The 14,774-nt window shown below is 40.2% G+C and overlaps 1 protein-coding gene across 1 annotated transcript in view; it reads left to right on the top strand.

Moving 5' to 3' along the window:
- Window positions 1-9,636, top strand: part of LOC114296851 (integrator complex subunit-like protein) — a 29,194-nt gene extending 19,558 nt beyond the window's left edge. Inside the window, exons 3-6 of the mRNA XM_028241187.2 lie at window positions 109-232; window positions 8,191-8,264; window positions 8,607-8,764; window positions 9,146-9,636. Of these exons, the coding sequence (XP_028096988.2) occupies window positions 109-232; window positions 8,191-8,264; window positions 8,607-8,764; window positions 9,146-9,309 (520 nt within the window). The 3' untranslated portion in view covers window positions 9,310-9,636. The remainder of the gene's footprint in view (window positions 1-108; window positions 233-8,190; window positions 8,265-8,606; window positions 8,765-9,145) is intronic.
- The last annotated feature ends 5,138 nt before the right edge of the window (window positions 9,637-14,774 follow it).

Genomic DNA, 14,774 nt, shown 5'->3' with positions numbered 1-14,774 from the left:
GCTAATATTGAAGGGGTTGACTCTGTATTGTTTCTTCAAAAGAAATTAGATTTATTAATTAGTGGAGTGTTTTCCCTTTTCTATCTACCATTTTATTTCTTGGAACAGGTTGAGATATGTAGAACAAGAGTTGGCAAAGAAAAGGGGAAAGAACGTTGACGTAGCAAATCAGGTTGAGAATGAAGTAAAACATGCAGAGGATGAATTATACAAAATCCCCGAACATCTTAAAGTGAGTGAATTGGCCTTGTGGTGGGTTTCTTGTACTTCTTTCAAAGTGGTTTACAATTACCAAGTGATGACGAATATTTTTTTCAATCTTGTTGCTGCCATGGATGTTTAGTTAAAAATAATCTGGTTAGAGTTCTATTTATTTATTATATGTAGTCTGTTGCTAATTGCTATAGGTGCTTCGTTGAGAATACATTGACACTCCAGTTTACATCACTTAACAATTTCTTCACCCAACTCAATGCAGCCAAGTCTCATCCCATCTACTTGAGGGTGTGGACGCGCATAATTTTTTAGGTGGTTCACTTTGTCAAATGCCTGTCTTTCTCATGTTCTGTACTCTATTTTCTTTTTAGTTGTACCATGCATAATTCCAAACTGATTCTCTGATATTGTTGTTGCAAATTTTAAGCGAGGGTCAAGCACTCTCTCCCGCGATAAATATAACTCATCAACTTAATTCCTATAATTGCAATTTTAGATATCTCCTTTATTTTTATATATAAAGTACTCCCCGCACTTATCAATCTATTTCTTTTTTTTTTTTTGATCGGCAAATGTTAGTTGTTAGATTAACACTTATGGGAGAAAATCTCCCAACCCTTGGCAAATCACCTATGTGTTTACACTCTCTTAATTCAACCCTCCTAAGGGGAATTGAACCTATAACCTCCTTGGGACTAAACCCTAAGAAAGGCATGGTGGCCAACTGGGCTAGGCCGAGTTGGTTAATCAATCTTTTTCTTAGTCATTATATTTTTATTAAATTATTTTATTAAGTGTTCGACCTTTCCTTATCATTTGCTAACACCCTTGAATCCTCACTTTTTATACACTTTATCTAATTAAATTCTCTTGTTTTTATTTCTCTCAACTTCACAATGGAAATGTTCTTTAAACCTAATATAGTATAAAGGTTAGCATCTCTAACTATCATTTAAACCTCTTTGTTAGCCCATTTATATTTCTTAATATTCTCGTTTTTATTCTTTTGTCGCTTTTTAAAAGCATTCTTTTTTTCTCTCTTTTTACTATACCTTGTACATTTTAAGTTTCTTTAGACATGACATTATGTCACAAGCCGACTCTTTTGAGTGCACAGTGGAATAAATTTTTACCCGTGTGGTGCTTAAACAACACCAAGTCCAAGCCCACTAATCTCTTTAGACCATCTGAGTGTTGAATTTGCACCCATCTTGATATTTGTAGGCCCAATGTTTTTTCATGCAAGAACAATTCCCTTTCTTAAGTCCCACACTTCAAATGCCTCCCAAAGACATATTGTCCCTAACTGCACATCCACATATGGCCAACCATCTGCTTCGCTACACGATCTCTTCCATGAGCAAGGTGCTTGCCCCCACCGAAGGGTCCAATGTCATCAAGACGCCTCTTGCCATCCAACTGTCCACAAGAATTGTTGCCCACAGCTAAGCCAACTGATGTTTTCCAACCCTGTGCTAGTGTAGCCCCCTATCCTAGCTGACAAACTTCCATCACATGAATATGATCTCCTGTTATGTGCATCTCGAATAGCCACGGGGCCTTTCTTTTCCCTACGCATGACTGAGGGTCGCTTGCACACCTACAACATAATCTTTGTGTGCGGTGCGGTTCGGGCAGTTTGAGAGTAAAATTATAAACCGAATAGCAGATTGACAAATCGCGGTTTGGGCAGTTTTGGGCGAATTGGCGGATTGAAAATATTCTAATCAATTATTAAACATTTGCATAATTTATAATACTAATTTGCATAATATTTTTCATACATATAACACAAACTAATTTTACGTAATATTTTTCATATATATAACTACTAATTTGTAACAAATTTTACATCTTAAATTTCTCTCGCACTTATTTTTATTTTGATATTTCATTAGAGGCTAAAAAATATATATGTATTAACTATAGTGGAGCGGAGCGGTTTCGAAGACGGATTATAGAATTTAAAGTTTAATCCGCGGTTAGTGATAGAACGGTGCGGATTGATGTGGATCGATGTGGTTTTAGCAGTATTTTGCACGGGCCATTGCGTGCCTAAGGCGTTGCACGATTAAGGCATTGTTGGTCCATAGCCCATAATTAGCACTATACCTTCGCATAAGCTTAGTGTGAGGTGCCCTTACATGATGGTCATGCTTCATGCCTTTCCAAATGTTCCCACGATTAGTGGCTAAGAAGCATGGACACGGACTCGGGACACGACATGGACACGCCGACACGTTAATTTTCAAAAAAATGCATGATAAGACATGTGGACACATGAATTATATAATTTTATATATTTATTATATGTTATATATATGAATATATCATTTAAAGATAATAAAAAACGCAATATAACACTAATTCTTATAAATTTATATGGTTTTTGTTTTATTATTATATCTTAAGTTGTTTTGTTCAAGCTTATAATCTATGAAGCATAGACACAGCAAAATCAGCGCCGTGGCGGTGTCGGACACGGGGACACGCCGGGGACACGTACGGGACACGCCATCTGCCGTGTCCATTTAATTTAATTGTTTTTCTTGTAGGGGACATGCGTGTCCAGATCTGGACACGGCGTGAGACACGGCAAGGAGGGAGAGACAAAGGAGAGAGTGTGAAGGAAGAGAGTGAAGAGAGACAAACCTGTCGAAGATCGAAGCTCCATGAATCCAGTCGAAGATCGAAGCTCCAAGCTCCATCAGTTGATCGAACAATCGAACACCCCAGACGATCGCGATCTGTCTCTCTCTCGCCTTCACAATCTGTCTCTCTCTCTCTCTCTCTCGCGATCGCGACCTCGACTTGTCTCCCTCTCTCCTTCTCTCTCTCCCTTGCTTCGGTCGTTTTATCTGAGGGTCTAACTATTATTATTATATATTATATAATAGTTATTAAATAACATATAATATATTTATAAGATAATATATAATACATATTGTAAGATAATATATACTCATACACATTAATAAAAAATAAATAAACACGTGTATGTAAAATAAAATAAAAAAATTAATTATTTAAAAAATATAATAAATAAATAAAATAATTAATATGTATTAAAATAAAAATATTTATAAAAAATTAAAAAATTTGCCGTGTCCCCTGCCGTGTCCTTGTTCGTGTCCCTATTTTTTAGAAATTGCTGTGTCCTGTTAGAATTTCCCATCTTTACCTTCACCTACTCCACTACACACTCCACTTCACCTATCTCTACTCCACTACACACTCCACTTCACCTAACCCACTATCACCTCCACTACACCTACTACCACATTACCTTCACCTACTCCACTACACACTCCACTTCACCTACCTCTACTCCACTACACACTCCACTTCACCTAACCCATTATCACCTCCACTACACCTACTACCACATTTTCTTCTATATATAGATTGTATAGGAATTGTAATTAATGAATCTTGTAATCTATCAATCAAGACATCAATCAATAATACATAAATTCTTACATGGTATCAGAGCAAGGTTAAGAATTTAATATTTTTTCGCTTCACCGGCGGGCGGCAACCTCGCCTTGGCCGCCCGCCGGACCTCAACCTAGTCCGCTAGAATTGTCTACTACATACCTACCTCCTCATCATATCTTCATAACATCTCATTCTCTCTCGGCATCATAGTAGCCGTGATACTGCTCATACTTCTGGACAGCGGAGAGAACATCGTCTTTCTCGATCTTTCCGCCGACGCCGGTGGCGAGATCCAAGGCTCCGGCTTTCGACATCACTCTCCCCAAATAGTCCATAGCAGCTTCTCCACCGGAAAGATACTCCTAACAGCAGCGGAAAAAAGGTGTTTCCCTCAGCCAAACAAGGCTCAATAGCTGTGGTCCTCATCAAAATACGTGTAATTGCTACTCCTGAACTTGGTTTCCCTATCCTTGCTAACAAGCTTCTCAAATGCTTCCGGGCCATGTTCTTCTATGTACTTCTCAGCAGCAGTTAGAATGTCATCTGGCTTACTGAAGATGTCCTTCTTCCTTGGGACATACTAGACGTTAACAGTCTGCTGTGGGTTAAGAAAGAAAGGCCTCAAATAATGCTCATAAACATATGCAGCACCACTGATACTCTTTATGATGGTGGATATTTCAATGCCATTACAACACAGCACCTTGAAATTTATTTTATTTTATTTTCTTATCTCTCTTTCTGACCATTACAACACAGCACCAGCACACTTGTTCCCACCTTTCATCATGGTCTCCACTTTCTTTTTCTTTTTTTATATTTATTTTAATCCATCTTTTTGAAAACAAAACCAATATCACTTTTTTTTAATTCCTTAATTTATTTTAATAACATGAGTGGCCTCTCTTTTCCACCATCTCCCTCTTTTTCTACACAATATTTTTGTACCACCGCCCACTCCATGATTTCCATATTAATATTATTATTATTATTATTATTTTCACAAAAAAAAAAAAAAAAAAAAAAAAAAATTCATTCCAGTTGATTTTTCTGCCTTACCACACCTACCATTCGAGTTTGCCAAACACACTTATTTTATTCATGTCAGGATCAACCCCGATCATAATTTTACACGAGAAAAAAAAAAAAAAAAAAAAAAAAAAAAAAAAAAAAAAAATCACCATAACACACCCAACACCCACAGTGGGATTTTTCTTCTCTACTCTGCTGCAGATCTCTTCTTCTTTCCTCCGTCCTGGGCGGCCCTTGACGGTGCTGCCTCCGTGTTTCCTACGCCGCCGAGCACGTTCACTCCTCCATACTCCTCCACTGCAGCATACGGCGGACCTCCAAATCGGAACATCACAGTGGCCTTCCGCTTCAGCTCCTTATTTTCTGCTTTCAGCACACTTATCTCTGCTCGCGCATCCTTATACATGCGTTGGAGCAGAGCCAGCTGGGAATTTAAATGCTGCACCTCATTTGTCCTACTCTGCAGCCGGTTCGACAAATTTGTGACCGCCGTCATGGTTTCCACGCATGACTTCAGAGTATACTGATTAGCCTCAATATCAGTTTGCACCGCCATTTTTTGCTCCACCGACCGCATCGGAAAGTTCAATGGAGCAAAACCAGAGGTGTTTGGTTGAGGTTCACTGGCCACCGCACCAGTTATTTCTCTTGTGGGCTCGTTCAGTTCTGGAAAGAGCGTGAGCAGGTTCTGGGTAGCTGGACGGGAAGAAGAGGCCATGTTTTTGGGTTGCTAAGTGTTTCAGCGAAATAGCAATTTCAGACTGGTAATGTTCGGAAGGGTTGGTGACAGAATGGCAACAAAGTGTTCCACAGTTTCTCTCTCCGCAGAGGCAGAGTTTTTTCAGCGAAGGGTTGGTTTCAGAGGTTTCAGAATGGTATGCCTCAGCCTCAGCCTTCGTCTTGGTTAAATAGCCGAGGCAGCCACGCGTATCGCGCGCCTCTTGCCGCCCGACAAACTGGCACGCCTTTTCATGGCACATCTTTTGACAAAGTGGACACGCCTTTTGATGGCACGCCTTTTGATGGCACGCCTTTTGATGAATTGGGCACGCCTTTTGATGGCACGCCTTTTGACAAAATTGGGCACACCTTTTGAGGGTGCAACTTTTTAAGAGTCCGACAAGACTCTGTAAACTGTCCCGACATTGATTCCGGTTAGTTTTTACAAGTGTCCGACAAGACTCTGTAAACTGTCCCGACATTGATTCCGGTTAGCTCCTTTATGGGTCCGACAAGACTCTGTAAACTGTCCCGACATTGATTCTGGTTAGCTCCTTTATGGGTCCGACAAGACTCTGTAAACTGTCCCGACATTGATTCCGGTTAGTTTCTACAAGGGTCCAGCAAGACTCCGTAAACTGTCACAACATTGTCTTCTACAACGGTCCGACATGACCCCATAAACTGTCTTCTACATCGGTCTGACACCACCATACAGTGTCCTCTACAACGTTATGACACCCCATACAGTGTCTTCACCAACGGTCTGACACGACCATACAGTGTCTCCTATCCTTTTTTATTTTTATGTATTTTCTTGTTTTGTTACTCTCTCCAAACTCAAGTTGGTTAGTTTCTCTCCTCCTTGAGTTTGCGGGGGGCTGTTAGAATTTCCCATCTTTACCTTCACCTACTCCACTACACACTCCACTTCACCTACCTCTACTCCACTACACACTCCACTTCACCTAACCCACTATCACCTCCACTACACCTACTACCACATTACCTTCACCTACTCCACTACACACTCCACTTCACCTACCTCTACTCCACTACACACTCCACTTCACCTAACCCACTATCACCTCCACTACACCTACTACCACATTTTCTTCTATATATAGATTGTATAGGAATTGTAATTAATGAATCTTGTAATCTATCAATCAAGACATCAATCAATAATACATAAATTCTTACATGTCCCGTGTCCGTGTCCGTATGCGTGTCCGTGTCCGTGCTTCATAGCTTATAATTAGTTTCTCTACATGTGTCTAATCGATAGACACATATGTTTAAGCGATTGACACTTGTGTCCTCCAAGTGTCCAAAAAGAGTGTCCGGGTCTTTAAAAAATTTTAAAAAATAGGACACGTTTTGAAGAGTGTCGGACACGTGTCCTAAGAGTGTTCGAAGAGTGTCGGTGTCCGACACGGATACAACACAGATACGTCACCTTCTTAGAAGTGTCCATGCTTCTAAGATTAGCGGTGTTGCCACCAAACTACTAACTTTAGGCTACAAGACCCCCATGAGCATGGCCGAACCCAAGCACATGTCGTGAGTTGGCACACGTGGCTTTGGTGAGGCCTTGACAACCCATTCGGTCTAGGACAACACCACATGATGATAGAACTCGCGGCATAGCGGGTGCATGTCCCGAACCTTAGATGCACGCAGTATTGGCACTAATGCCCCTCAATGACACTATCCGTGGAGCTCCCAAACCCACATGGAGACCTAAGACACCATTCCAAGTAGGGATGGCAAAATACCCTGATCCGCCGGGTCCCCGTCCCTAATGGGATGGATTTGGGGGTGGTTGAATAGGGTAGGGTCAGATTTGGGGAAACTTTGGAAAATCCGATTGGATTCAGGTTGGGGAGAGTATTTTTTTAACCCTACCCGACTCGCAAATATAGTAATAAATAAACGAAAATATTACATATATATGTAATATGTGTATAATATATTGTTGAATTTTTATAGAATATATATAATATTTATACAATGTATTATTAAGTTTCTATTATTGTATAATTTTAATAAATGTACAATATATAATATATTTTTTTAATTATAAATATCTTTTTCTAGTTTTAATTATTGAGCTATAATATTATTGTTAAATTTCTGATTGTGTTGCGGATCGGGTAGGGTTGGGGGTGGGGCTTACGTTTGTGGGTTTGGGTTTAGGTGGGGGTGGGGGAGAGTTTCATTAGGGTTGGGTTGGGTTGGGTTGGGAGTTGGGGCAAGGGGCAGAAATGGGGGTGGGCGTGGGGGTGGGGTAGGGCCCCCCCAAGCCATATCCTACCCATTGCCATCCCTAATTCCTGGTGCCAAAGGCCCCCCCAAGCTACCTCAAGGTTGCTCACTTCAATCCCACTACATGTGGGGAGACTGGTAAGCAGCACACCATACCCTCTTAATATAGCATTCTGAGCCACTTGCTGACTGCCAGGTCACGATGGGGCGTCAAACCATTGACTTGGAACCCCAATGCCACTCGCACAAGCACTTCCGAAATGCCTTGACTGAGCTCTCCAAAGGTCGCTACACATGCAAGTGTCACCATGTTGGACTTGAAAGGTCAACTCATGACACAACTATGAACCTCATAAGCTAATATTGGGCTTTCTAAATTATGCTTGTTGAGAAAGTTACTGCCGCCTCCCCTTTTTGTTCTTCCAATCTGTACAGTTCATATGCGTTTCTTTTTCATTAGTGTGTGGATCCCTGCCTGACATTTGTAATACGAACTGCGCGTTTGTCTCTACTCAGGTGAAGAGGCGGAACTCAGAGGAAAGCTCTACTCAATGGACTACTGGGATTGCTGAGGTTCAACTCCCCATTGAGTATGTCCTCACATACTCTGTGGCAAAATATGAGTGTTTCTTCTCGGTTGTTACACTCCAATCCTTTTCTTCTTTTTTTAAATAATAATTTAATTTTTTCAATTGTTTTTGCTGTTAGATACCTTTTTTTTACCACTTCTGCGTGAGAGAGTGAGAATAGGTTGGCAAAAGGGCTGTTTTTTGTTGGCTGATATTTAACACTGCTGCCATGAGTCAGTTATCTGAGACTCAAAAGAAGGGAAAGAAAATGGTTTTCTCGTTTTTGTAGATTACCATGGTCATAGACAATCTTCTGTGCGTACCTTTTTAGGGGTTTTATTTCCTGGTTTCGAATGATTGCAGATTCAAGCTAAAGAATATTGAGGAAACAGAGGCTGCCAAAAAGCTCCTACAGGAAAAGAGGCGCATGGGTCGAATGAAAACAGAATCTAGCATCCCTGCAAGTTATAGTGCAGATTATTTCCAACGTGGCAGAGACTATGCCGAAAAGCTTAGAAGAGGTTGTTTATAATAGTTTCTTGTTTCTCGGTTCCATTTTATGTAACATTAAACTGCAGCTTTCATTTTTTAGTTTACTTCACCTTCCTGCCAAATTGGGACTTCAACTGTAGGGAATTTGGATATGCTGTGTCCCTTTGACAGCGTATCTAAGTTTAGCTCACCTTTCCTGAAAAATTGGAAGTCACCCGTCATGATAGTCAGGATTTTATTTCTTGTTATTGTTTTTTTAGTCCCACTTTCCATTGACTGCTACCGTGTTACTGCTGCCTATTGCACTCCTGCTTCTAACCCTATTCCTACTCCCCCTCCTCATCCTACACTGTGCTATTAGTATTGCTACTTACTTTTTGATGATTTAATGAGGTTTAAAATTCTTGCAGATCATCCCGAGCTGTACAAGGAGAGAGGTGTAGAGGATGCTGGTCAGGAATCTAGACCAACTGATTCTGGTACAGATGCAGCAGGACGAAGGCAAGCTGCAACAGATGAGTTCATGCTTGAGCGCTTCCGCAAACGTGAACGCCATCGTGTGATGCGGAGATAACACGCAGCTGAGAATTCATTGCATCTCAGTGTCAGATCAAATATGGTCTGTGTAATGGATTATCACTTTGTGTTCTAACTTATCCTGCACTTATCAAAAGGAAAGCAAATAAATTAAAACCTAAAAAGAACAAAAAGCTTATCCTGCCTCTATATGCTGGTTCATTCAGCTACGTGCACACGGCCATGAGAAAAGTTTGATGCTTTTATCTTTATAAATATCTGTGGTGGTGGTCTTTGTAATGATTGAAAGCTTCCGGAGATGTAAACTGTCAGTGACTATTGTTGTGACTTGATAGAGGATACAAAATTTGATTCGTTATCCAAATTCCCTACAGTTGGAAAGGAGTGGAGAGGAAGGAGGATTGCTTTCGGTGCAAGTTTCACAATGCAAAAATATTTCATCTTCTGTCTCTGCACAACCAGCATAAGAGCATCTCCAACAGATGTCTTATACTTACTTTTTAGCTAAAATGAAGAGTTTTTTTTAATCAAAAAAATTATCTGCAACTAATCCCTTAGTCAAACCCCTACATATTAAAAAAGGTTGCTACAGTCACTTCATTTGTAGGGAGTTACTGTAATTTTCCTAAACATATAAAATTTTTATTTTACTCCAATATGGCAGCCAACATGCGCTTCTAAGTTTAAGCAAAAACATATTTTGTAAATGTTTTGGATTTTGAATTAATCGTACTTGGCTCTGTTTGTCGATTACCATTGAATTTTTGTTTCTTATTTTTTTTTTTTAAAATTTAAAACCAAACATGATTTGATATTCTGAGTCTTTAATAATCAGAAATTATCTAATAGATCCGTAAGATCACATGTTTATGTGTTCGTTCAATGATATTTTATCATTTCTCTACCATTTAAATTTAAAAAATAATAACAAAGAAATAATATTTTAATCCAATGGAGAAAGAATAAGGAGTATTGTTGGATAATGTAGTTGAAAAAGACTCTGACCTAGGGAATTCATTTTTTGGTTAAAATTTGAGGAACGAATAAAGTGTTGTTGGAGGATGCTCTAAGAGAAGTATATAAGGGATATTTTTGTCTTTTAACTTTTCTATTATAGTAACCATTCACTGGGACAAGGGGAGCTTCTATATACACACACCTAATCCCCTCAATATACACACTTAATGATATTTAATTTTATTATAATTTTATCCCTAAGTGAAATTACTATTTTAGACACCATTGTTAATTGAAAACATCTCAATGCACACCTCAGAGTTCACATCTGTTGCATCGTGTGTGTAGCTTGTGGATGCTCATTCATAGCTTCTTCCAGGGAGTGTGTGTAATCATTCATAGCTTCTATTTGTTGTATCTGTTGCATCGTGTGTGTAGCTAGTGACACCATTGGTTTCACTTCTTCTATCAATTTGTGAATGACGAAGGTTGTCCAAATTGGTTTCACTTCTTCTATCAATTTCTGTATATGATGTTCATTGAGCTAGAAGTGAAACCAAAGGGCTTTGGCATTTCCAAGTTCATCAACCTTCGTCATTCGTAGAGAAAACATCATTGTTATGGAGGATTTGCCTTTTGAAAATCAGCAAATAAGTGTTCATGTGAAGTAGAGCAAAGGAAATGTGAGTTAAATTTTTTTTTTCCCAGTGTCGTTCGGATAACCAGAGTCAAATTGTGTTATTTGGTTCGGAAATCTACTACCGAAATAATTATGTATTTTCGGAAGTTGATGTCCGAACAAAGTAATAAATTTCGGAAGTTGTTGTCCGAACAATGTATTTAAATTCGGAAGTTGTTGTCCAAACAAAGTTAACTTTTACAACATTCAACTTCCGAAATTTTTAAAAAAATTCGGACAACTACTTCCGAATGAAGTAAATTTTTTTTTTCCATTTTATATTCCAAATTTGCAAACTGCATACCAAATTTATAGTTTCAAATTGCAAATTAATCTTTATAATGCCATTAAAAATTTGTAATGTTATACAAAAGATGCAGGAATATGTGTCAACTCAAGGAAGTCAGGTTTGCGCAGATTTTGTGTTAGATTACACCACTCAATTCACAACTGAACAGGTTCAGTCTACGAAATTATAACGATTATGTTTCGAATTGCTCACCAAATGTAAATGTTTGATAATATTTATTTAACTTTGTAGGTATTCAAAAGTAAGGATGAATTGCTCAACTGGGTACGTGAAGTTGGAAAGAGAAATGGTTTGGTCATTGTAATCAAAACATCAGACTATGTATCTTGCTTGTGAGAGGAGTGGCCAATATAGAGCAACAAAGAAGTTAAAACATGATGGCAACAATACATCAAGAATAACCGGTACGAAGAAGTGTGATTGTCCTTTTGATATGAGGGCTCACAGGTTTACCACACATGATGAATGGACATTGACCGTAGTATGCGGATTGCACAATCATCCACCTGCGGAGCACCTCGAGGGACATTCATATGCGGGGAGGCTATCAAAGGATGAGAAAGCATTGTTAATGGATATGTCAAAGAGCATGGTTCAGCCAAAAGAAATCCTAGTAACCTTGAAACAGCGAGATGCCCTCAATGTAAGCACACTTAAAACCATTTACAATGTACGCCATCGAAACAGGGTGGTACAGAGAGCTGGAAGATCACAGATGCAACACTTATTGGGTGAATTGGCCAAGTATAATTACTGTAAAATAAATTGATAGAGAGATGTAAAATAAATTGATAGAGAGAGAATAAATTGTATGTATTATTGATTATATTATTGATAGATGTATTGAATATGTTTACAATGATGCATATATATAGAAGAGTAGAGTAGGTAGGTGTGTAGTAGGTGGAGTAGGTGGTAGTAGGTGGTAGTGGTAGTAGGTGGAGTAGGTGGAATTTTAACAGCCCCCCTCAAACTCAAGGAGGATAAACAGAAACCAACTTGAGTTTGGAGAGAGGAACAAACAGGAAAGTAAACTGATGAATAAAATAAAATAGGATAGGAGACACGGTAGGGTCGTGTCAGACCGTTGTAGGAGATAATGTCTGGACAGTTTACGAGGTCACACCGGACCGATGTAGAAGCTAACCGGAATCAATGTCGGGACAGTTTATGGGGTCATGCCGGACCGTTATAAAAGCTAACCGGAATCAATGTCGAGACAGTTTATGGGGTCATGCCGGACCGTTGGAAAAGCTAACCGGAATCAATGTCGGGACAGTTTTATGGGGTCATGTCGGACCGCTGTAAAAGCTAACCGGAATCAATGTCGGGACAGTTTACAGAGTCTTGTCGGACCCCTAAAAAGTCGCACCCTCAAAAGGTGTGCCCAATCTGTCAAAAGACGTGCCATCAAAAGGCGTGCCCAATCCATAAAAAGGTGTGCCGGACATTATGGCGAAACGCGTGACTACCTTGGCTTGCGCGCCCATGTTGTCGTCTAGCGCCGAGCGGCGCACAATACGCGTATCGGCCTTGGCTATTTAACCAAGACGGAGGCTGAGGCTGAGGCAGAGACAAAAACCTGCTAAAAACCTCTGAAAAACTCTTCGTTTACTGAGAGAGATACTCTGAAACACTTTGTTGCCCAGAAAATGGCCTCTTCGTCCCGTAGTCTGCTCACTCTCTTTCCAGACCTCAACGAGTCCACAAGAGAGATAACTGGTGCGGTTGCCAGTGAATCTCAACCAAGCGCCCCTGAGTTTGCTCCGTTGACCTTTCCTATGCGGTCTGTGGAGCAAAGAATAGCAGCACAATCAGATATTGAGGCCAATCAGTATACATTGAAGTCATGTGTGGAGACGATGACGGCAGTCACAAACTTGTCGCACCGGCTCCAGAGTAGGACAAATGAGGTGCAGCAGTTAAACGCCCAACTGGCTCTACTCCAGCGCATGTATAAGGATGCGCGAGCAGAGATATGTGTGCTGAAAGCGGAAAACAAGGATCTAAAGCGGAAGGCCACCATTATGTTCCGATTCGGAGGTCCGCCATATGCTGCAGTGGAGGAGCAAGGGGGAGTGAACGGGCTCGGCGGCACGGGAAACACAGAGGCAGCACCGTCAAGGGCCGCCCAGGACGGAGGCAAGAAGAAAAGACCGGCGGAAGAGGCGAAGAAGTGAGGTCGGTGGGTGGTCGTCTGCAGAAAAGAAAACAAATCTTTTGTTGTTGTGATGTTGGTTTTTTTTTTTTTTTTTTTTTTTTGTTGTTGTTGTTTTGGTTTTTGTTTTTGTTTTTGTGTGGTTGTGGTGGAAAATGTGGATCGGGGTGAGCCCGACATAAATAAAATGAGTTTGGTGTGCAGTTTGGTTTTTGTTTTTGTTTTGTTTTGTTTTGTTTTTTTGTTTTTTTTTTGTTTTTGGAAATATATATATATATATATATATGAAAAATGAAAATGATAAATACGGGGATAAGAAGAAGAAAAAGAAAAAGAAAAATAACTTGTCAAAAGGCTGAGGGACATGCCATGTGCAAACAGGAGTGGAGACAAGGTGGGTGGTATTCGGTGGAAAGAAGAAGATACATGGCCAGCAGGATGATTAGGTTTTGGTGGGTGGGAAAAAGTAAAGTGAGAAAGAGAAATTATTAGAAATTTCTTTTGAGGAGTGAGCTGTTGGTATTTATTATAAATTGCTTTTGCTAGTGGTAGGGCCCACCAGCACTATTTACTTCAAAATTGTGGAATGGTGATATTTTATGGGTAATGGTCAATGTGATTTGGAGTGGGGCTATCCGTGGACTCATCATCACTGTAAGAAGAAGGTTTACAGGCTTCTTGGAGGGGAGATGCAGCCCGAGATGTATAGTAAGCTCCAATCTGTGATAAAGAAGCAAAACTGGAAGATCGGATCAAATTGCCAAGGCGCACACCCTTTTCCAGCAGCATGGTTTCTAGTATATTTGCTCTTCTTCAGAAAGCTTTGTAAATGAAGAAGAGTCTAAAGACTTGTTATGAGAGAGAAAGGCAGACATGTGTTTGTGTATATTGTTTAGCAGATGATGAGCAACTATACTAGCTGAGAGAGACCTGAGAGAGGGAGAGCCGTCCTCTGTGTGTATATGTTTTGGTTTTGATTAAAGAAATAGCTATTCGGCTGACAGCCTGTACTCTTCCATTCTGGCTTTCAGATTCTCTCTCTCTGCTTTCATTTGCATTTCCAAGGGCCACTGTTGAGGTTACACTGGTAGCAACAGCATTGCCAGAAATTGAAACAACTGAGTTGAGCAAGACCCAGCCAGAAGAGGCAGTGGCAGCACCACCTGCCCCAGAGCTAGTGACTGAAAAACCAACTGAGGTGGCAACAACAACAGAGGAGCCAGCAGCTGCCCCGGAAGCTGAAGCCCCGGCAGTTGAAGCCAAGATTAAGGAAGTTGAGGAACCTGAAGTTGCTGCTGAAGAGGCTCCAGAAGTGAAGGCAGAACTTCTTGTTGAGGAGACAAAAGAAGAAACTATCGAAGTTACTGATGCTGCACCGGTCCCTGCAAAAAGAGGCAA

The sequence above is a fragment of the Camellia sinensis genome, chromosome 3 (genome assembly GCF_055761805.1).
Source record: "Camellia sinensis isolate YWXY chromosome 3, ASM5576180v1, whole genome shotgun sequence".
In the NCBI taxonomy this organism is placed as follows: Eukaryota; Viridiplantae; Streptophyta; class Magnoliopsida; order Ericales; family Theaceae; genus Camellia; species Camellia sinensis.
The sequence above is the reverse complement of the archived record's forward strand: the minus strand, read 5'-3'. Positions and strand labels throughout refer to the sequence as shown.